This window comes from Xiphophorus maculatus, chromosome 22, assembly GCF_002775205.1.
Source record: "Xiphophorus maculatus strain JP 163 A chromosome 22, X_maculatus-5.0-male, whole genome shotgun sequence".
NCBI classification, from domain to species: Eukaryota; Metazoa; Chordata; class Actinopteri; order Cyprinodontiformes; family Poeciliidae; genus Xiphophorus; species Xiphophorus maculatus.
This window is the reverse complement of record NC_036464.1, coordinates 18,528,797-18,551,053: the sequence shown is the minus strand read 5'-3', so window position 1 is coordinate 18,551,053 and position 22,257 is coordinate 18,528,797. Positions and strand designations below refer to the sequence as shown.

Sequence of the window (22,257 nt, the reverse complement as noted above, 5' to 3'; positions counted from 1 at the left end):
CAACATTCACATTCTTGGAAAGAGACATTTGAATAGTTGGCAAGTAAAGTTTATCCAGTTTTAGAGTAGAAGAAATGCATTTTGAGGAGGACTTTTACGTGACTTCAGTTTTACATACTGTAAATTTTTTTATAAGAACAATTTAAAGTTAGAAATGAAACGTAAAATTTCCGGTCCACTTCTCTTTTGGGATGTTTCTGATGATGCAACAATCCTGTGAATGTCTGCAGCTAATGCTAGCCATGCTAATCACACTAGTTGCAAAAGATAGTTTAAAAAGATCAACTAATATAATACAACGAATAACTAATAGTGCAAATAATTTATCTTGTTTTTGACGTTTTAGCAAAACAAAGAAGTAACTTCTCACACAAGCTGTGGTGTCACCTTGATTTCCTAATAAGTGGCATCTCTTGGCAGGAAGTTTGGAAAGAAATATCTTAAATCTGGTTCATTATATTTTTCTAAAATTGAAACTGGAATCAGATAAATTTGGTGTCAGCTAGTCAAAGTTTTGCAAAATGTGAATATTAGAACTCTGACCCAAATATTGGATCAGTGCATCTCTAATGTTAAACACAAAAAGTGAAGCAAAAAATAGATAAATAAAATAAAAGTAAATCCTTTTATTGTTCGGTATCTTAACATTTGAACAGCAACTACATTTAGCGACTACTGAGACTTTTTCCATCAAAACAAAAACAAAAACTTGTTTACATGGAATCTTTCCATCTAATTCTGAGTTTCCCTTGTTTGCCGAGCCCTGCTGATGCTAGCAGCTTCCTGTCGCCACTCACCTCTCCGTTTCCTTTTTTTATCAATCCAGCCATCACGGTACATCTGCCATCTGTCACTATAGAAACAATAGCCTCTGATGTGTTTTCCCCTGTAGCCTGCTAGTTTTCCACAACAACCTTTTGTAGTCTCTTTGAAAAGTGTACTCATGCGGCTCGTCTCTACATCGTGCTATACTCTGGGCCGTTTCGTAGCTCTGGCCTGGGTTTGAATGAGGTCAGGCAAAACGCTGAATCATTTTATGTTTTTGTTGTCAGGTTGAATCGTTAGATGGCAACATTCCAGGCTCTTGTTGTGAGGTGACTTCTATATTATTCTTTATTTGTTTTGTGTTCAGATAAACCAGAAGCTAAATACTTCACAACATGCTTCGGTTTTGTACAGCGGCGGCCAATGCAGTAGTTATAAATCTATAATGAATGTGATCACAGCATCAATAATCTCCCAATAATCCAGTTAGATTAAATAAAAACTTAACTCAAAGGACAGGTGCCTACCTGGCAGAGCGCGCTCCTATGCTGAAGCCCATGTAGCCCTCCTGCGGGAGAGAATCATCCCCCAGCTCCTTGAGGTCCTGAGGTCGCAGGTATTTGTCAGTGTCACCGGTCATCGCATCCTCACCTGGAGGGGCGGGGGTTGAAATCACAACATCCAGCTGTTAACTTCACAAGCAGATAAAGGAGGAGGCGATGCAGCACCTCAGAGAAGGAAAATAAACCAGAACAGCCAGCATCCATCTCTTTCTTATTTGATTAGAGCATTTATTAAGGCCCTGGGGGGCAATAATCAGCAGCACTGTGACGTTGAACCCAAAACATCACTGCAGATACACAGCCTACAGCTACTTTTATTTGAATCTGTTCAATAGGCTGTGGCATACAACAGCGTGAATCACAACCTCATTCAGAGGTTAGGAAGAGGATTTAACAGAAAACATCAGGAGAGGCAGCAATAAAGCAACTTTGCGGTAAATCTGCTGCTGTCCTGTAAAAAAAAAAAAAAAAAAAAAAAATTTAATAAAAAAAATCAAACGCACCTCCTATCACAGCACTCAAACACAGACGACAAGCAAAGCCAGAAAAACAACACAGAAGCGGAAAGTTCAGCAGCGCATCGCACCTCGATCGGCGGACCGGTGGACGATGACACGCCGATCAATGAAGCCGCCGGAGCGGCCGTAGTGCTTTCCCTTCTCCCTCATGTCCGTCTCTGTCCTGCCTGCAACACTGTGCTCCTTCACCGCAGCCCCTCCCCCTCCTGGCTTCAGCACTGCCGCACTCCGAGCAGACGCCACTAACCGGCGTCAAGGCAGCGGCATAAGAGCACTTCCGGAGTCTGATTTCAAAATAAAACCCAACTCTAACGCACAAATAGCCGAGGATTTTTTTTTTCCCTTTACAAAAGAGCTCGTTTTACTTTATTTTCTTTAAAAATGAAAACATAAAATTTGTGGTGGAAAACTGACGGAACAAGAAGAGTGTTCAAGCAAAGAAATATAAAAGACAAAATGCTACAGCTCAAATTGGTTCTATTGATTTTGTGTTTTGAACTAGTCTATGTTTAAATTGTATCGATTTTTTCACTAACAAATTTAGGCTACATTGACAGTAAATATCAAACACCGATTTATTTAAATAGGAAAAGAGTCTTTGCTTGTGCGTATTTGGGTCAGCGATATCACAAAAGAAGATTTGAGCTGATCAGCTGCAATAGCAAACACCAGAGAATGAGCGACTTTTGGTAACTTGGATGCTAAAAGACAGGGGTGTCAGCCAAACTCATTTTTATGTTGGGCCTTATGAAGATCACAAATGTCTTCAAAGGGCCGGTTGTAGTAGAACATATGATTTGATTGATTTATTCATCAGATTCATGGTCCACATAAAAAAGAACATGATACACAACAATAATACATAAAAAAATATGGATAAAACTACCTAAACTGTGAAAATATTAATAAATTGCTATCTCTTCAATGGTAACATCTTTCACATCTAGAAGTATACATAAAAAACAGCTTTGATTTGATTGATAATATAATATTTCAGCACACAACGGTTATCTTGTAGGTTCTATTTGTGTAGAATCCGGAGGGCCACATAAAAACTTATGACGATTTAAGTTTGACACGTATGTGCTAAAACTTTCAAATTGCATTTTAATATGTTTATTTAAAGGTGCATGCGTACGCTAACTTATGTGTTTTATCCCTTCAATCAGTCTGTATTAAAAATAGGTCATTTTATTGTCATTATTTTGATTGCACATCTGAATGTGGCACTAGTGACAGTAATTTAGGAAACATAAAAGGTCATTTCTGAAATATTGTGTATTAGTTCTAATCTAACCAATCTTTGTTATCTGGTAAACAGCTTAAAATGACACGTTTGAAGCAGAGTTTTACTTCAGTGACCCCTAAACAATGGTGGATTCTGACAAAATTTAACAGAAGTTAAATTAACAGAAGTGTGGGGCATTGGATGCAAATCCAGGGCGACATCTGTTACTGACTGAGTGAGGCTTGACGTGGGAGGACATAATGAAACTGCTTATCATAATTGTAATATCTATTATTCTAGGTATTGTTGTGGTTGATTTAAATGAACTGTTTCCATTAAAGAATCATTAAACTGCATCCAGGAACTATGTGCAATTCAGGCAAGTGCTAAAACAAAAAAAAGAAACTTAATTGTGTGTTTTTATGTTCCCATCAGATTTCCAAATGTTTCAAAATAACACAACATACATTAAACCGATGAGCTCTACATTCTTGGTGCTACTTCCTGTGTTTTCCACGCTTTTTTTGTCGGACTTGACCAAACAAGCAACCCACTTCTTTTTTAGTAACATTTCACAGACCCATTCAAGTACAAACACATTAAATTGGCACAAACATGTAGTTTGTATGCCCCATTACCATAATCTCCGCTAACAAATAAATAAATAAATAAATTCGCCCTGAAATAAAATGTTTCAGCTACCTAGACGGCTCATCTCAATGTAGTTGTTTTGTGTGTGTGTGTGTGTGTGTGTGTGTGTGTTTATTTATTGAGTTAATTAGTGTATATCCTCGATGTTCCTTAATGGTTACCTTTTTCCGACGCAGCCATGTTGATCGCAGCTCCGCTAATTATTCCTCCGCTACTTTTCTCGATCCCCAAACTTGAAGCAACAAAACCCCCTAAAGCTAAAAAATAATAATAATTTTCTTTTTAAAAATGAAAAAAACTAAGGAAGACCTACACCGAACAGTCCATTCGGTGCGCTTCTGGCGCAGACGGGAAAAGTTGCGATCTTTCTTCATTCAACTCCTGCGCCTAACTGCGCTCGGGCAACAACAACAACAATAACAAGTTGCGCGTTTGGATCCGCCGGTGCGCGCCATCTCTTCCGCTCTTTTTTTCGCAAATAAATGGAACAAATCCAAACTCTTGGAACTTTTGTGTCGCCGTGAGGGCAGAAATGTCAGAAGTCAAAAAGCCGCCTGACCGCAGGAGTTAATTCTCCCGCAGGCGGCTCAGAGAAAGCTCTTCTTATTGGATTTAGCGAGATAGACAGAGAGAGAGAGAGAGAGAGAGAGAGAGAGAGAGAGAGAGAGAGAGGGGAAGAAAACTCCTAGTCTTCAACAAACACAAGCAGAGACATAGAGAACCGTCACTGGAAGAGTTTAGGGCTCCGTGGAGAGTAGCCACAGTCAGCTGACAGGTTTTTTGAGCAAATGCCTGAGAATCTCACTGGAGAGGACAGTGAATGAGAGAGGGGGAAAAAAGGGAAACTCTTAATGCTGGAAGCCAGGGAGAGTTTGGCTGGATGTCAAACTGGAGGAAGTAGTGTCAGTAAAGATGAAATACTCAGCAGGCACTTTTTTTTTTTTTGCCAGTCTTTAAGAAAATATTGAGGCACAATCCTTCGTCTTTCTGTTTGCTCTGCATGCCGCATCCAGTGACTTTTAACACAAAAAACACCAGACTAGATCTGGTAACATGCTTCAAATACCCTACAACAGAAGGGCATAATAAATGTTAAAAGTTTTACCCATTCGCAGTACAACTGGAAACTACAGAAGCCTGCTAAAAGTTTAATGTAAGTAAAGGAAAAGCCACACAAACAGCTAGAAGCAACACATACAACCTATCCAACCTGCGCTATAATAGGATTTCCCCATATTGGATTAAAGAGAGTTGTGGTAAGTCTTTACTTTCTCCTGCCTCTTTAAGACAGACTTACACACAGACCAAAAACCGTCCGGCAGCGAGGAGGGACTGACTCCACTCCTGAAAGCAAACACCCAATCTGTCCTCGCTTCTATTGGGCTGCTATCAAGTCCACCCTGAACAGGCTCACTGCAGATGAATTATGTACACACACTACAAAGAGTTCATACACAGCACAAGGAGGATCATCTCGTCTTTTAAAAAAAATAAAAAATAAAGATCACGCTGGTGGGAGCGCACAAGGCCAGCGAGGATTAAGCTCAAAAATAGATTCATCCACATATCACTTGATATGTTTGTGCAGTCCGGCCGTATCACCTGACAAAAAACCGACGCCCTCCCAACCGTCCCCTGAGCAACAGCCTGTGAACAACCTCATCAATTTTACAAGCGCGTTAGGTCGGTGGTTCCAAAACAAACTGCAGTGGACTGAAGGTGGCAGCTTTAAACAGTGTGACTCGTACCATAAACACGGCTCTGAAGGAATAAAGGTGTTCTGTAACAAAGCATGCCGTGGTCATGGCTTTGGAGCTTATTGTTGCATCATGTGAGTGATAAAAACACAATTTGTGATCTTTTGCATAAAGAGTCTTTCTAAAGTATTTATATCCCATTACATTGTCCACATTCTGTTTCATTAAAACTACAAATCTCAGTGTATTTTCTTTGGATTTTGTACGACTAACACAAAATAGCACAAAATTGTGAAGTGGAAGGTGAAAGAATTGTAGTTTTCTATGTTTAACAATTTAAACCTAAAAATCCTGAGTCATTAGCATTCAGCCCCCTTTTTCTCTAAATAACATCAAGCGCAACCAACTATGTGCATTTTAATCACACTAAATCCTGGTCACAGAGATTCGCTGGAGAACATTAGTAAACATGACCAGGGAACACAGGAACACATGGCTTTAATGGAAGAGTGGCAAGAAGAAAGCCACTGTTGGAAAAAAAAAGTCATAAGAAGCAATGATTAGTGTTTGCTATAAGCCATGTAGGAGACACAGGAAGTGACATGGTCGATGAGGGAAAAAATCTGAATTGTTGATCAAAAGACACAACAGTACATGTGAAAGGATAAAACGAATAGACAGTGAAACATGGTGATGGCAGCATCATGCTGTGATGAGGAATTTCTGCAGCAGAGACGGGGAAGCAGGTCAGAGTCGATTCTGACGGATGGGGCTATGTACAGGGAAGTCCTGGAAAGAAACTTGTTGGAGCCTTTCACAGACAGAACATCATTTCACCTTCCGCCTCTAGAGTGACCTTAAACATGCAACCAGAGCTACGATGGAATGGTTTAGATTAACAGACTTCCATGTTTTAGAACAGCCGATTTAAACCCACACCTAAAGCCACTCAAAAACGTACGGAAAAAGTTAAAAATTGATGTTTATAGATACTCTCCATCCATAAACATTCAGCTATTTTGCAAAAAAGCAAAAAACAAACAAAAAAACAAAACTTGGATCTACAAGAATTGACTCACAGGGACTGGATATGACTGCAAAGGATTTAGAGATTTTTAATGGTAAAAATGTCAAAACCATGTATAATTGTCTTTCCACTCGGCTGTCATGCACTACCTTGTGTTGATCTATCACATAAAGTCCCAATAAGTGCAGAGAAGTTTGCAGTTTTACTGTGAGAATAGTCAAAAAAACATCAGTATTTTGCAGAAAGTGTTTTTTTTTTTTGACAAAGATAATCAATGTTTGATTTTCCAAGACCGGCAGAGTCAAAGGATAAAGCTTGACAGAAAATAACTTTGCAGATCTCAAATAAAATGCATGTAACTTAAATGATGCAAAAACAAAAACAAACAATAAAAACAGACAGGATGTGGTTTCGTAGCACAAGTGGTTAATAGTCTAACAGCAACTGCAAACAAATCACTTCACTCAGCTGAAGTACGAGTTTTGATTGGTAGTAAAGCAATTGCTGCTTAGCACAATGAACTAAAGATAAGAAAATGTCTGCAGATTCTACAGTTAAAGAAAGCAAACAGCACAAAACAGATTCAAACTGGTCACCAGTACCTTCATCAAGATCAGAAAAAGACTTTTCTCTGAGAATCTGTGGCACATTAGTCCGAACTGCGTGATTTGGATACATGTACAGTTAAGTATGCAATTGTCAAAGAAATCTGCCACACAATATAGGTGATAATCATGATTTTTAAAAAAAACAATAAAATCTGAGCTATTTTAACAATAATTCACTTACCTTCGTCATCTGACATGTCAAGGAACTCATTTATGGTCTCCGGGACATTGATTTTGTGTTTTTCCGAGGCACTCTGAATAAAAAAAAACACACACACACACACACAAAGTGACATGACACATAGTTGGAGAAACATACTTTCTTTCTGTCTGTCTGTTCAACAACTTGACACTTCAGCATACATGGATTTTACCTTGTGCAGTCTTTTACTTCCTACCACTCAAAAAGATTGCTTCTCACTGGCCATTATTCCCTACTTTTCCCACTAACTTTGGCATTGTATCGTGTCCAAACTCTTCTCCTGTGGCCAACCCTCACACTCCTCATTGAGCCTTGTGTCAATAAGGTCACTGGTGGTGACCTTGGCTAAGGAGAAGAAATCTAAGCTCCAATCTAAGCCTTCTCTCTGTTTCTTAATCAGGGCAAAGTCACACATGTGACACGACGTGACGGACTGACTTGCCGGCTCATGATGCCACATTTGTTCACTCGCTCCATTAACTGTGCTGCTGACTGGAAGGCCAGGTTTGATTTGGACAAGCCGGCACCTACACCATTAAGTAGAGCTTAATTGCACTGATGTAGTTTTTCTAACATTAAACAAGAAACTGCTGAGTAGAAGACAGTGTCTCACCATAGCTGAGAGGTTATCATCAGTCATGGGCCTCAGAGTGTCCACTACAGAGATGTACCCCAGACGACGGGCCACTGAAAGGGCAGTGTTTCCATTCTAACCATTGAGGGGAAAAAAAAAGAGAACAATATTAAAGGTCCAGAAAACATAGAAAGCATTCAGCATTTTAGCTTGTCTGTTCGGTGTTCGCACCACGGTGAGGTCGTTGGCCGAGGCTCCGTGCTGAAGCAGCAGGTTGATGATGTGGGTGTGGCCCTGCTGAGCTGCTTGGTGGAGTGGAGTGTAGCCGTTCTAGATGGAGACAGACACAGTGACAACACTTGAATTGAAACAACTTCTTCTTTGGTAAAATGAGTTTGAGACTTGATGGAATGGTTAGGATTTCCTCCTCAGCTCAAACTGGTTTGAGGATAAGCTACAAGACTGATCTATTGTTTAAAAAAAAAACAACAAAAAAACATGAAATTGGTGCTGCTATAGATATTAAAGAGATTTAAAGTGACTGATACTGACTGCAACATTGAGGAGGTTTACCTTTGTTTTGGCGTCGGCTTTGGCGTGGTTCTGCAGAAGAAAGTTTGCCATCTTTGCGTTGCCATAGTGACAGGCCACATGTAGGGGAGTGTATCCAATCTGCAGATGGAGGGACATGAAAAGGAAAGAAGATGAAAGGGAGAGTAGGAGGTAGTTATGGACAGTCAATAGGGGCATGAAGCTGTAACATAACTTCTATTAGATATCTCTCTTTTTAGTGATATTTCTTTTAAAAATGTGGAAACATGTTCATATAACCAAACTCTCAGCAGGTTATCACTGAAAACCAGAATACTGCTTCATACATCATGTTGAGTTATGATTATGAGCACAACACTTAGAGATCAGAGCAGGAATGACCTTTCTTCTATAAACATCTGTCCTGTCAGCACAAACACTCCCCAAATAACCTTCAGCTGAGGCAGATCAGCCTCAGCTGACACATACAGGTTGACTTTGTATTAGAATGTATTTGTTTGATGCAGAACAGGATGATCGGTAAACACATTTTGTTTATTTGAAATGTTAAAACTCTAAGTAAGATAGAAAGAATGAATCAACAAAAAACTACAAAAACCGAATAAGGGTACAATTTTTTTGTATTTGCAGACTGGACTGTTTGAGAGAGTTTTACCTTTGTTTGTGAATTGACATCAGCCTCGTTGATTACAAGGATTTCTGCAACGTTGACCTTGTCTTCCTGAGCTGCTAGGTGCAGGGGCGTGAGTCCACTCTGTGTTAAATTAAAGTACACACACAGTACAACGCATGAACAAATATGTCCTGGATGTAGCTAAGAACATAACCACAGGATAACAACTCTATTTTTAAAACAAAGCAGCTCCAAAGATCCCGCTGGAGGAAAAAATAAAAAATAAAAAAAATCACATTTTGTATGGTTTGGGATTGAATGCTAAACATGTTCCTTCAGATTTGTTTCGAACAACATCGGTTTACGTGTTTCCAGCAAGGATTGTAAAAACTGGCATCGGTCACCTTATTGCACACATTGACGTTAGCATTCTTGGCCAGCAGCAGGGACACGAGGTCCACGCTGCCCTCCTGCGCCGCCAGGTGAATTGGACTGATGCCCTGCCGCGTTACCGCGTTGGTGTCTGCGCCGTACTCCAGCAGTGTGGTCCCGATGTCCATTTGGTTCTTTTTGGCAGCGATGTGGAGAGGCGTGTAGCCGTTCTAGGACAAGAAAGGGGAATTAAAATACTAATTTGATGTAACTGCAGGTCATTTATGTGATCAACCTCATTTTAATTCATGGTTCAGGTTTGTACTCAAGGTGACAAAAACATCTGACATTTATTTTTCTCTATAATTGATCTATTTCATTCAGAGTCATGAAACTGTTTTCACACATAATGGATCAAAGTACAAAGACTTCACCACGTAGATAAACAAAAAGTATCATAAAAATAGATGGTTGATCCACAATCACTTATTTTTACTTGATCTAAAATTGGACCCTTTCCTGAATATACCGAACCACAAAATAGCGCAACAAACCGCACCAACCCACACCAATCCAAGCTGCTCAGTGAAACGAGGCATAAGTTAAATTAATTCCAGGTTAGAGACTCGAATCCCCATATCTCATCTGCTGGTCAATACTTATCAAAACTGGACCTATCAAGAAACATTTTAGGATCTGCAACAGGGTCAGGTGTGGCAAAGGCTCTTTGATGCATGTTGGCCGAAACATTCTCTTAAAACAGCTAAAGATGCTAATACTGTTTTTAATGGAACCAGTATTAGCACTGCAGGGGATTTCATTGGGAGCCATAACGTTATGGCTGATGAGTGTATCTTCCACTGGCAGAAACCGAGGAGGGTTTATTCAAATTTGTATGCAGCTTTAGGACCCAAAAAGTAGCAAGGAGATTAAAGCTTAAAATAGAGCTAGTAAAAAAGATTAAGAGTGTGTTCAAAAGGCATCTGTCACATTTGGTAAATTTAGAGCACATTCTAAAAATATACAGCCAAAGACACACTATCTTTTTTTAAACCGACCTTCTAAAAATCAGCTCTGAGTTAATTTTCATGGGATCTTTTAATGGTTTTTGTTATCTGAGCATGGAAATACACATGATGTCTGACTCTGAAAAAATGTACAGCTTGCATTTGTATGAAAGATTATGCAGACAGACTCCTCCAGAATAACACCAGTAGCAACTTGCCAGAAGCACTCAAATTAATCCAAATGCACCCAATACACACCCAATGTTTTACTATAAGCTAACAGAAAAAAAAGACGTGCAGGAAGGAATGACTGAGTGAGAAAAAGGAAATGAAAAGTAGTCTCTCAAGTGCTGTATGATATTTTCTCTTCACAAAAACATTCTATATTATTTTTCTGTTCTTCACTGGAGTACAAAAGTCACTGCCAAACTGTAAATCAACAAATATTTCCATGCAGTACAAACAGCATTAAAGCATCACTATACTATAAATGACTTCCTAGAAGTCACTGTAGATATGCAAGAGCTAAGTCTCCCTGGCTGAGAAAATTCAAAGGAAGCTAATTATGAGATGGGATGACCTATTGTTCTGAATCCAATCCACAAAAAAAATATATATATATATACCAAAAAAGTAATGAAGTATGTGTAGATACCTTGGCGGCAGCATGAGGGGAAGATCCCTGATCCAGCAGCAACAGCGCCACTCTCTGATTATCGTAGTGAGCGGCTACATGCAGCGGAGTTAGCCCACTCTAAGACACCCACACACACAAACAGGGCATGCAAGACAGAATATTAGAAATCACTAAGCATGTACTATTAGAAACATGCTAATATAAAGTTAGAGCATCAAATCAACAGAATACGGAGAGAAAACTGGAGGAAGACTGGGAGAGTATATATATATATATATATATATATATATGTATGACATTATATATTTAAAAAACCACAATCACATTTATAAGATGGACAAGATTAAATGCAATGAATCTTCTCAATTTTTTCATAACTTAAACTCTGATATTAAATGAGGGACTCTGGAAGTCCCACATTTAAAAGAAAAATTAAATATTATCATCACAGCAACATTTTAGGGGTTTACCTGTTTATTTTAAAATGCTCTACAGAGCTTATTACTGCACAATAATGACTTCAGTTCCCACACTGCAGCGTCAAGCTGGCAAAACATGCGATTTATTAAAACATGTCATAACGAGGCCAACCTGCATGCATGTTAGGATAAATTTCAGCATCAGAAAATAAGAACAGGAAGTAGGCCAGCTTTATATGCAGCTGCTGCCAAAATATATCAGAAATAACCTGTTGGGCCATTACAAACATCTGCAGAATGACTTCAAACCGATCCTTACAATCTGCTTGATGAAAGTGGAGTCGCCGTTTTCCCACACATTTAGCCTCGGAGAGTCAAACGACAATTTATTTCCCCTAATATCATTTCAAGGTATCCCAAAAAAGTGGGCAACAAAGACTGGATTTAGGAATTTGTGGGAGCTTCATTATCATACATGAGTGCTATTAGGATAAATACTTTCAGGTGGTGGCCGACTGCCAGTGGGTCTGTCCGAAGAAAGAAAGTGTGTCAGCGTGTGTGTTCCGAGTGTATCAGGGGAGAAAAGGCAAATCTGCCATGCAACAGGAAGAGCATCTACTATTTGTATTGGATGGACATCAGCTGTTGTCACTTTGCATATTATTCCCGACACTTTGTTGAATTAGAACAAGTTGTTGCATCTGCTAAAGACTTTCAATCTTTTATTAACAATTCAGAAATACTAAAACCCCCAGATCTGGACAACTTCTTCGTCTATATTTTGGCCCTCTTTTTACCCTCTGGCAGCTTACATACGGGAACAGTTTGATCTTCATGAAAAGAAAAGGCACGGTAATTTTGTCCTCACTTTTCCTGCAGCGTCAGGTGGGGCTCTCTTCTGAAGAAGCAAACTGGCCACCTCCATCTTGCCGTACTTTGCTGCTACATGCAGCGGCGTGAACCCTTTCTGTTGGACGCAGAGCAAAACCGATCAGTGGAGTTAAATACAATGTAAATAAAAAGTAAAGAAAGTCCATGGGATATTTTTAAAGCTTTTGTATATTAGTTTATTTTAGTGATATAGCGCTTCATATAACACAATCATCCGACCTAAGTCTAATCTAATGGTTGTGCTATAAAAGTAATGATGCAAGAAAATTCATTTACTAAGGGTAAGATATCTGTTTAACAATCAGATAACAACACAAAAGAAGAGACTCACAATAACTCCAAGGTTTATAGAGATGAAATATGATATATATATTTTTTAAACCAATTAAATTGGTTGTAGCTGAAGCTTAGGTCAGGCAACTGAGAGAAACGAGGGCCAGTGAAGTCTTCTTTTTTTTCATCAGTGTGATGTTGTCTGACTCTTGCTACCTGTCAGGATGATCAGTCTAACTGAACACTAACATGATAATGAGCTAGGAAGGTCACCGAATGTAATTTGAGTCCAAATTTGACTAGTAAGTGGTAGCACACGGCTGCAAAAGCGATCTCAAAAAGCACAGATATAGATGACAATATAAGGGGAAGGGATTTTTATGGTTCGGTTTGAAAGTCTGAAAAGAAAAGGCCTGCACTACCATGGTGAATGAATTCATTTGTGTGCTAATGTGAGGGGAGAAGGGTGGATACAATGATTAAAGTTTACGCCATCTGAGACAGTGCGTGGTCACATTAGGGAGATCAACGGTCGCACAATTTTATATAACAATTATGTTTCAAAAATGGTCATAAAATGTCACATTTAAGTAAAATAGATCATTAAAAAGTGACTTTGGCTGTTGTGTAAAAAGCAACATAAAAATTGATTAGAGAACCCTAAACAGTTACTACCTACTTGAGATTTTTTTTTTTTGGTCCTGTTATGACCAGAGCGATAATCAAGCTAGTGTCTGCTTTGCTGTTAGAAGGAATTAACCGCACAAAAGAAACACAGTGGATCAAAAATGCCTCAGATAGTGAGTCAAATATGCTACAAAATGAGCAGCACTCGGCTTCCTGCGGGTGTGTATGCGTGTGTGAAGATATTTAAAGACATTTGGTCATATTTTCCAAAGGAATGTGGGACTCCCACAGATTACTGCTTGCCCTGAAACACATGACCTCCTTTCTCTCTGACTGCCTACAGTCAGCATTCACATGACCTCCACACACAGTGAAGGAGAAGACAGGCTGCTGGATTGAGAAGCTGCTCTTAACACAATTGCTCGGTAAAGATCACAAATTAACTCGTAGTTACTGAACTCCAATTCCTCTTCTCTTACATGTAGCTGCATCCATTTCTTGCTCGGTATCCGTGGGAGTCCCCAGAGGTTCCGAGTGAGTAAGTGTTAGCGAGAAAGAGCCCACCATGGGGTTCACCCTCCATTAATCTGCTCCACCGATCGAGGTGACCTTTAAAAACGCCCCCCAGCTACACGTCGCACACTTCCACAAACCGGCTGCAATAATTCTTCTCCGCATCTCTTTTTTTTACCTTGATCTCTGCCGCTACTTGGATATGCAATCTGAGCTAGAACCAAAAATCATAATTGACTCCAGGAACTGTTTTAAATAATAGTGCAGTCACAATCCTAATGTTACAAATGCCCCCCAAAATACAATTGTCAGAATCGAAACTGGATGTGGAACAGAAAACAGAACAAGCAGCCCAGAGGCCTACCAGCGGGGAAGTGTGGTACTGAAACCGGATGACCTCCGTTTTGTTTCCCCGAGTGTCTGCGTTTGACCTGACCTCCTGACATCTATGGGATTTACCTTTGTGGAGGAGGAAAGTGAGGCACCGTTTTCCAGCAGCATGGAGGCGACATCCTGATGCCCTTCGCGGGCGGCCAGGTGAAGGGGCGTGTAACCTGAAGTGGTGGCAGAGTTGGCAGAGGCTCCACAATGCAGCAGCTGCTGGACGATGTCAACCTTTCCCAGCCGACTGGAGATGTGCAATGCTGTCTGGTCGTCCTATACGCAGAGCGATGAGGTGACCGTTAGCGTTATTCCATGGACTGAATGAATCACAATGAGGCGCTTTGCACTAACCTTGGACTTGGTGTCCACCTTGGCTCCGTTCTTCAGCAGATAACGAACTACATCTGCCTGGCCAGCCCTCGCCGCCATGTGGAGAGACGTTTCCCCTCGCTAGAGGTCACAAACACAACGTGTTTCAAGTCGAAGTTAGACAAAACCACAATCAGCATCATTTAGATATCATCCACTCACAACGTTGGTGGTGTTGGGCGACGCTCCATGGCGTGTCAGTGCGTGAACGATGTTCTCGTGGCCCATGAAGGCTGCCACGTGGATCGGCGTTAGGCCAGACTACACGGAAACAGTAACGATTCAAATATCTGTCTGTAAAACATGTCAAGCTTGAAGAGCAAAACAAATCAGATTTTGTTAGAACTGCGCTCCGGCTTGGTGCTGTACCTCTGTTACGGCCTGTATGGACGCCCCGTGCTTCAGCAAAAGCTCCATCACTTTTACTCTGTTCTTCTTGCAAGCGATGTGAAGTGGAGTGAAGCCGTTCTAGATGGGGAGACAATTAATACTACAGTGACATCTAGTTAACGTTGGACGTTTTACAGTTACAAAATAGATCGTTTATAAGATAAAAGAAAGAAAGCAAATGATCACTTAGTAAAATAAATGTGGTGAAAAGGTCAGCTGGAGATGAGTAAGGAGTGAGGAAAAACACTAGGTTAGGTTTATTTTTTTAAGTTATAAGTTCAACAGTGGAAGCACCTTAAATAACCTTTTTTAGTCTATTTTTTCTTCCGGTTTTCCCTTGAATGTCTCATCAACAAATTGCTGATTTAAACAGAAACTCGTGCAGTCCACCCAATATTAAATATTTTTTTAATATTACTTTTGTATTGTTTCTTTTTTTATAGTCAAACTGAAAAATTCACCACAACCAAAGTCTTTCTTCACACTCGAAGCAAGTTTGTGATAAAATTGGAAATCTAAAATAAGATTAGGCTTCTATGCAAAAAACAACAACAACAAAAAACTGCTGATAGACTTTCAGCTCCAGGTTTACATTCTGCACACATACCACCAACACAAACATAGTTCATTTTGGGCTATATGAATAGACATATTATATGCCTGTGTATAATATGCACACAGGCGTTAATGTGGTGCACTAATATGTAGGTAAATGTCCCTTAACAAGTTACGGCACAACCACTTGCTTATTATAATCACCGACTAGCTTCCAACTTAATTCTGGTTGGATATGTGAGGACCTTTTCTAGGCAGTCTGGAAGGGAAGTTAAAGTGGCCCATTTTCAAAAAACAACTGAAGTTAAGACTTTTTCAAAGACCCTTCAGGAGGTCTTCTAAAGCTATTGATACATATTTGTGATCAATGTTCAACTGAAACACCACGTTGGGTTTACGATTCAACTATTTGGCCTGGACTGTCATTTCAGATTAAGAGAATGCATCAAAATAACTTGTTTTTGGTCCACAAACTAAATTTCAACAATCATATTAACCCATTTTGAGCATTGTTTGCTCCAACATTTTCCGTACCAGAGCTTTTGCATTCGGATTGGCCTTCTTGTCCACGATGAGCTTGGCCACCTTGTAGTGCCCGCAGTGTGCGGCGACATGCAGCGCCGTCAAGTAGTCGTTGGTGACGTCGTCCACTGGCACGTCGTGGTGCAGCAGGAGCTGGACGCAGTTCAAGTGGTCCCCCTGAGTGGCCATGTGCAGCGGCGACAGGCCGTTCTACAAGGCGTCGGAGAGAGGCAGAGAGAACAGAGAAGGAGAGGGGAGGAGACGGAGAGATCCAGACAAAGAGAGAGAGAGAAAAGAAAAGAAAAACAGACACACGCAGACAGACACGTACACAGGTGGACAGACAAACACAGGCAGTTAGGACGCAGCCGTGCGCTTGTACAGGTAAAACTGCGAAGGAAGTTGCTGTTACAGAAGCATTGTTATAACGAGGTCATTACAACAATGTCTATGTTGTTACACTGGTTGTCCTGCGCGGTCAAACGGCAGGGTTTACGCAGCGAGGACAGGCTGTTCTGGAGAAGTCGCACAGACGTTATGGAGACAATGCGACAACACTACAGCAACAGTTCTGCTGTGTGATTGGATAACAGATTTCAAATCGCTCTGTGTGATTAGAGGAGCTGATTGAAACAAATGTGTCAGTGTTATTGATGAAGGTATGACTTACTGAGACCTTATTTTTAACAGCCAAGAACAATTGTGATGTCTTTGTGACCTCTTCCTTTAACGAGCAAAGCATCGGCTCACAAAGTTATTGTTCGGGTAGCTACCTTGGTCTTGGACAGGATGGGCGCTCCTCGGTCCAAAAGGATTTCTACCACCTGTTCGTGCCCGCTCCTCGCTCCACAGTGAAGAGGCGTCAGACCATCCTGAAAACATATAAATCCATAAATATTCAACCCCTTTATTATACTTTACAGGGTCTTTTATGGATAAATTTACTATTTTTATGGAAAGAAAGGGTAATCTCACCTTGGTCTTTGCGTCTATTTTGGACCCTCTGTCTAGTAGTAACTTCACCATGTTGCTGTTGCCCCTTTTCGATGCCACATGAAGTGGAGTAATGTCGTTCTAATAGAAAAATAGGAATGTTTCTATAAATATTTAACCGCAAATTGATTTACCTCTGATTGGCCAACAGCACCAGTTGAATAAAACTGTAATTAAAGCATTTAATCATTAGCCATTTCTCATTTAACCAGCAATTCCAACAATTAAACAACCATAGGCCAACCCTTAGTGAAAATAAATGGTGCAAATTCAAAAACAAGCATCTGCTGAGCCTCTTCCTTGGGTGATTCTAACTATCCCTTCTGCCCTGGCAAGATGTTGTAGACGTGTAATCAGTGTCAAAATCAGCACAAACACCAGCAACCCCTTAAAGCAGCAGCCAACACCCAGTAATTAGGCCCCTATTAAATATGGTGCAGGCAACATCTGATGAGGCAGAGGATTTGGTTGCACTTGCCCTCAGATCTAATAGTGTTGCGGTGGAAAATATTTATAGGATTATTTTGGAGGAAATAAGCACATGTATTTGATGTAATGAAATGTAATTGTACAGAGTAAAATCTATAAAATATACAAGAAATGCAAAAAGGCCATTAAAGAGATAATTTGATTTTGTCATAGACAACTATAGTGTGATCCATGTTGCATCAAAGTGGTAAAGACGACCTTTTGGTTTATAGTCAGCTTTTTCTGATGCAGTGGTTTTTACTTTCATGTGACATTCCACGCTGTCAATATTGTTAACAAAGTAAACATTTAGAAATGAAAAGAATTTCTCTGTTACTCTGTTGCCTGAGCTTGCTTGTCTCTCTACTGGAAGTTGGTAAAAGTTGGTAATACTTCCACCAGACAGCAGAGGGCAGAGTAAACTCACTCGAGCCATGAAGTCCACAGCAGCCCCTCGGTTCAGCAGCAACGTGGCCACGTTAATGTTGCCATAATGTGCTGCGATGTGCAGGGGAGTGAAGCCGCTCTGAGGATTGAGGGGAAACAAACAAACAAACAAAAAAAAAACACAACCAGACAAACAGACGCATTATGTTAGAAAATAATTCAACCACATATTCAAAAGAAGTCAGGATCTCAGCCTTTGTCTACATTAAACAAGGACAAATTCATGATCACTAACACTTGACGTTTTCTCTATGAGAAAGTCTGTAAAGATGCATTACACATGGGTCCAGCTACATGCTAATCAATATTAGCACCTTCCCTCTCATAGATGTGTGTCTTTAAGAGCTGATGGTATAAAATCTAAAGCAGAGTTTGAAGTGTTTCAGAATTTTCTTGAGTGAAAAGAAAATTATTTCAAAAATAAACCTCAGTTTTTATATTTCCTCATTACCTATTGCTGTTTTATCTTCATCATCTTATTATCATCATTAGTACAATTACTATTTGTTTTGTCTGTCTAAATAATTAGATCATTGTGAATGCACGCATGCATGAATTTGAGTGACTGATTAAACCTTTTGACATTCTGACCATTTTACTGTTGAAAACTATTACACTAGAAATGAACTATAAATCCAGTTCTTTACATTTTAAATGGCAGGTATCAAGTAGGATTACATTGTTAGTTAAAACTGCTGATAAAGCCAGAAAAGCAAAAAACTGGCAACCAAATAACTGAGGGAATCTCGCACAAAGATTTTTAGGTACCAAAATTGTCATTTAAGAATGAACGAAGTACTAGCAAGGCAGAAGATTCAGAGATATTTCTGCACCCTGAATTTATCTAAAACACTACAGTTGCAATCAATTTGAAATGTTTTTAATTGATATTTAAACATGAAACTGTCATCTGATCCTTAAAAATAATTGTGAGTCAGTGACAAATTAATAGAGCCATCAAAAGCCCTTCATCTATCTGAACGTTATGCACATTTGTTTACCACGATGCTCAAGCTTTAAGTCAGCAAAGCCATTTTTGGGTGAATCATACCAGATGACTGTCAGGCCTACCAATGGCAGAAATACAGCCAAGCAAAACAGGCACACACAGGAGGTGGCCACCTGACTTTGGTGTGACGAAGGGGCCCTGGTTATCGCAGAAGCAGTGTCATGTTTGTTGCTTTGATCCCATGCAAAATGCTTCAAGTGGACGAATTTAGGACTAGAGGTGCAGGTGCCTTGCGAAAGTATCCATGTCCTTTGACCGTTTTGTTGTTTTATGAGCAGAAACGTCAGTATATTTCTTCTGGATTTTATTTGATAGACCCAGACGTAACAGAGCAGGATTGTGAAGTGGAAGGATGATCATTGGTTTTCAAAGTTTTTAAGCAGATGAAAATATGGAAAGTGTGATATACACCTATATAACTACTGTACGTTCCGCCTCTATGTAATCAATCTCGGAATAAATATAATTGATATTTCAATTATGAGCAGATCTGTTTTTGTACAATACGAATCTGTTGTTAAAAAAAGCCTTGATGTCCTGTTTGTAGTTTACCATGGAGCCATGTGGTGCCATGAACTTTTCAGCAAACATGCAAACCAAGATGTGTGGCACATTAACCACACAGTGAAACAAGGTGGTGGTGACTGCATTATGTATTGGTTTTTTTAAGGATCTAAGGTAAGACTTAAGAAACATGCCCACATATGTTTTCCAATCAATCTTACTAACCCTGATTCTTCACAGAGAAAAAAATGGCAAGGGTTTTAGTCTCTAGATGTGCAAAGCTGATGGAGATACATCTGCTCAAGACTTCGAGACGTAACTGCAGCAAAAGGTGGTTCTGTAACGTAATGACTCAGGTTTAAAAATGTAAAAAAGCAAAGATGCATTTTCCACTTCACTAAGTATGTTCCTCTCTCCTGGTTCATCACATAAAACTGCAATAAAATGCATTGAAGTCAAAGTGTGAAAAAGTTCAGCAAATTCTTTTGCGAGGCACTGTATGCTAAAGACCGAGTTCTTCTGTTCTACCAACAGACCGAGTGGCTGTTGCTAGACAGCAAGATGTGTTACAGCTTATATTGATTCCCATGCAGATTATAGACAAACTGCAGCTTTTCAGTGGATGATAACCACTTCTCATGCGGTCACTGGTTATCATGTTGATCAGTTTCATGGACACATTAAGACAACATTTCTGTCAACATTTACAAATAATTTACCAAAAGGAGAAATCTTGGACATTTTTGGACACCATGAAACCATTTAAATCAAGGAAAACCTAAATTTTACTTTTTCTTTTACATTTTGGTATAAACATGCTTTTTTACTTTGACTCTTCTCCATGATTTGAGGTATACATCATAATGAAGCAATGATGAGGAGGAAGACATGAGCTAAAATGGAGAACGGGGGGATAGGCTGCAGAAACACAACTGCATCAGGTCGGGGGCACTGAAGTGATTGTTATTTGTTTTTATGAACTGTAATGAGGAAACTACATAATGTACAGATATATATGTGTACCTCTGTTGTTCTATTCACCATCATCTACAGAGTCAGCCAAAAGAAGAGAAAATGGGCAGTTAGTGAGAAAAAAACAGAAAAGGCAAAGAGGAGAGAAGGAGCTCAGTGAGAAATAATGCACCCTGAGTCAAATTTGCATAAAATTTCCAGTTTGAGAACAGTAGCTTACAATAATATATCTGCAGAATTGTGCTGAATTTATAGTTCTTTGAAAACATTCAAATAGTTTTTTAATCAAGATGACTATAAACACGATAAAACCAAGTACAAAAAAAGAGGGATAACTTGAGATCTTTGCAAAGTAATGTACTTATGAGGCATTTTATGTGCTTGGAGGTCAAATTTTCTAAATTCCAGTTTGAAATACAACAAAAGCTCCACCTGAAGTCAGAAATCTTGATTGGGACGATCAGACATCCTTAAGTCATCCTAAATTCAGCATCCAATATGGCTGCCGTGCATCCAAAAGGTAAAGAACGTTGCTGGTATAAACTATGAGTTCTTTGATGGTTTGTAACACCATTAGTAGGCATGTGTTTTTTTCACTATATGAACACATGAAATTTTAAAAAATGACTATTATCGCACTCATTGTCTTGTGTAATAGTCAACCCCAAAGCGGATAGTAAATCAGTGTCCCAATCAGTAATCAAGTTTCCTCAAAATCACTTTACTTCTTTCTCCTTTTTGCCAGAAATAAAAGTAATGTAAATAACTGCAACAAATTCCAATAACAAGAAAGAAAAGAAAGCAAGAGACAAAAACCAATAGAAAAATGCAAAGTCATTTGAGTTCAAACAAAAATCTGACATTAACCAGCCGACCGAAGGACCCGGATCAGAGCTGAACTTCCCCAGTGCTCACCTTGGACTCCACATCGGCATTGTGGTCGTTCTGCAGGAGCAGGGCCGCGGCCTTGGTGTCGTCCTTGCGTGCGGCGATGTGCAGGGCAGGCAGACGCACCTTGCCCTTTGTATCGTTCTCCAGCAGCAGGGAGACCACCTGGTCATGGCCCTGCTGGAGGGCCACCGCCAGAGGGGTGAAGCCGTCCTGCACACGAGGGGACAGAGAAGGTCACCGATGCCAAACAGGTAAATGCTTCACTTAGAGATGGAATGGATGAAGAGTGGCGGGGTGATGGTAGTGAAGCAGCTTTTAGAGCAGAATATGTAGAGATGTTGCTTGCACATTTTTACATGTCTGACTTGCTGTTTGAGTGCGGGGCAAAGAAACAAATGAAGTCAAGCTTGATTTGTTCAAAAGACAGACTTTATATTTAGAGTGTGTCGGAATAGTTGGGATTTTTTGAAATGAGGTTTTATGAAGTCATTATTGAAAACATTTCCTCTAACCCTTAATAGAAAGACATCAAACTCTAGTGAATGTTATCTAATGCTCTTTTCTAAAAAGGATGTATTCACTTGCAGAAAAGTGAACACTGGAGGCCAGAGTAGCTGGTTGGTGGATATTAACAGTGCACATCTTGTGTTCTGCGTGGTTTAGATGCATCCCTGCTTCCAACAGAGCTGAGTTAAAAACTAGAGACACCTGATCGGTATGTGAACAAACCATTAATACACCATTCATTAAATTGAGATGTCTTGCACCAGAGGAAGATTTAAAACACGAAGGACATCTGTTTTTGAAGATTTGAGTTGGCAACTCTTGATCTATTTTGTTTTTTAATCTGTCACAGATTTTACTATTTCATTCATTTTAGCATAGTTGAACAAGGTTGATGTTGAAATTATGTTGGTGGAGACTACTGCCTGATCAACTGTGATAAAAAAACCCAACAACTATAAAATCCCCAAAGTACAGGAAGATACAATCTGTTACCTATAGATACTTAACAG

At 39.7% G+C, this 22,257-nt stretch overlaps 1 protein-coding gene across 29 annotated transcripts in view; it reads right to left on the bottom strand.

Moving 5' to 3' along the window:
* Positions 1 to 22,257, bottom strand: part of LOC102237123 (ankyrin-3-like) — a 132,035-nt gene that overhangs the window by 39,635 nt on the left and 70,143 nt on the right. For 22 of the 29 annotated variants that reach the window (XM_023327322.1, XM_023327323.1, XM_023327335.1 and 19 more), the window contains 18 exons: positions 21,266 to 21,451; positions 17,846 to 17,944; positions 16,933 to 17,031; positions 16,731 to 16,829; positions 15,970 to 16,167; positions 14,860 to 14,958; positions 14,653 to 14,751; positions 14,473 to 14,571; positions 14,197 to 14,394; positions 12,302 to 12,400; positions 11,033 to 11,131; positions 9,403 to 9,600; positions 9,041 to 9,139; positions 8,407 to 8,505; positions 8,065 to 8,163; positions 7,873 to 7,968; positions 7,239 to 7,311; positions 1,293 to 1,416 (listed from right to left, as the gene is read on the bottom strand). In XM_023327322.1, the coding sequence (XP_023183090.1) occupies positions 1,293 to 1,416; positions 7,239 to 7,311; positions 7,873 to 7,968; positions 8,065 to 8,163; positions 8,407 to 8,505; positions 9,041 to 9,139; positions 9,403 to 9,600; positions 11,033 to 11,131; positions 12,302 to 12,400; positions 14,197 to 14,394; positions 14,473 to 14,571; positions 14,653 to 14,751; positions 14,860 to 14,958; positions 15,970 to 16,167; positions 16,731 to 16,829; positions 16,933 to 17,031; positions 17,846 to 17,944; positions 21,266 to 21,451 (2,162 nt within the window). Of the gene's footprint in view, positions 1 to 1,292; positions 1,417 to 1,914; positions 2,108 to 3,886; positions 4,367 to 7,051; positions 7,143 to 7,238; positions 7,312 to 7,872; positions 7,969 to 8,064; positions 8,164 to 8,406; positions 8,506 to 9,040; positions 9,140 to 9,402; positions 9,601 to 11,032; positions 11,132 to 12,301; positions 12,401 to 14,196; positions 14,395 to 14,472; positions 14,572 to 14,652; positions 14,752 to 14,859; positions 14,959 to 15,969; positions 16,168 to 16,730; positions 16,830 to 16,932; positions 17,032 to 17,845; positions 17,945 to 21,265; positions 21,452 to 22,257 lie in introns of those variants that run through there. The other 7 variants (XM_023327337.1, XM_023327339.1, XM_023327340.1 and 4 more) reach the window with 4 other exon arrangements.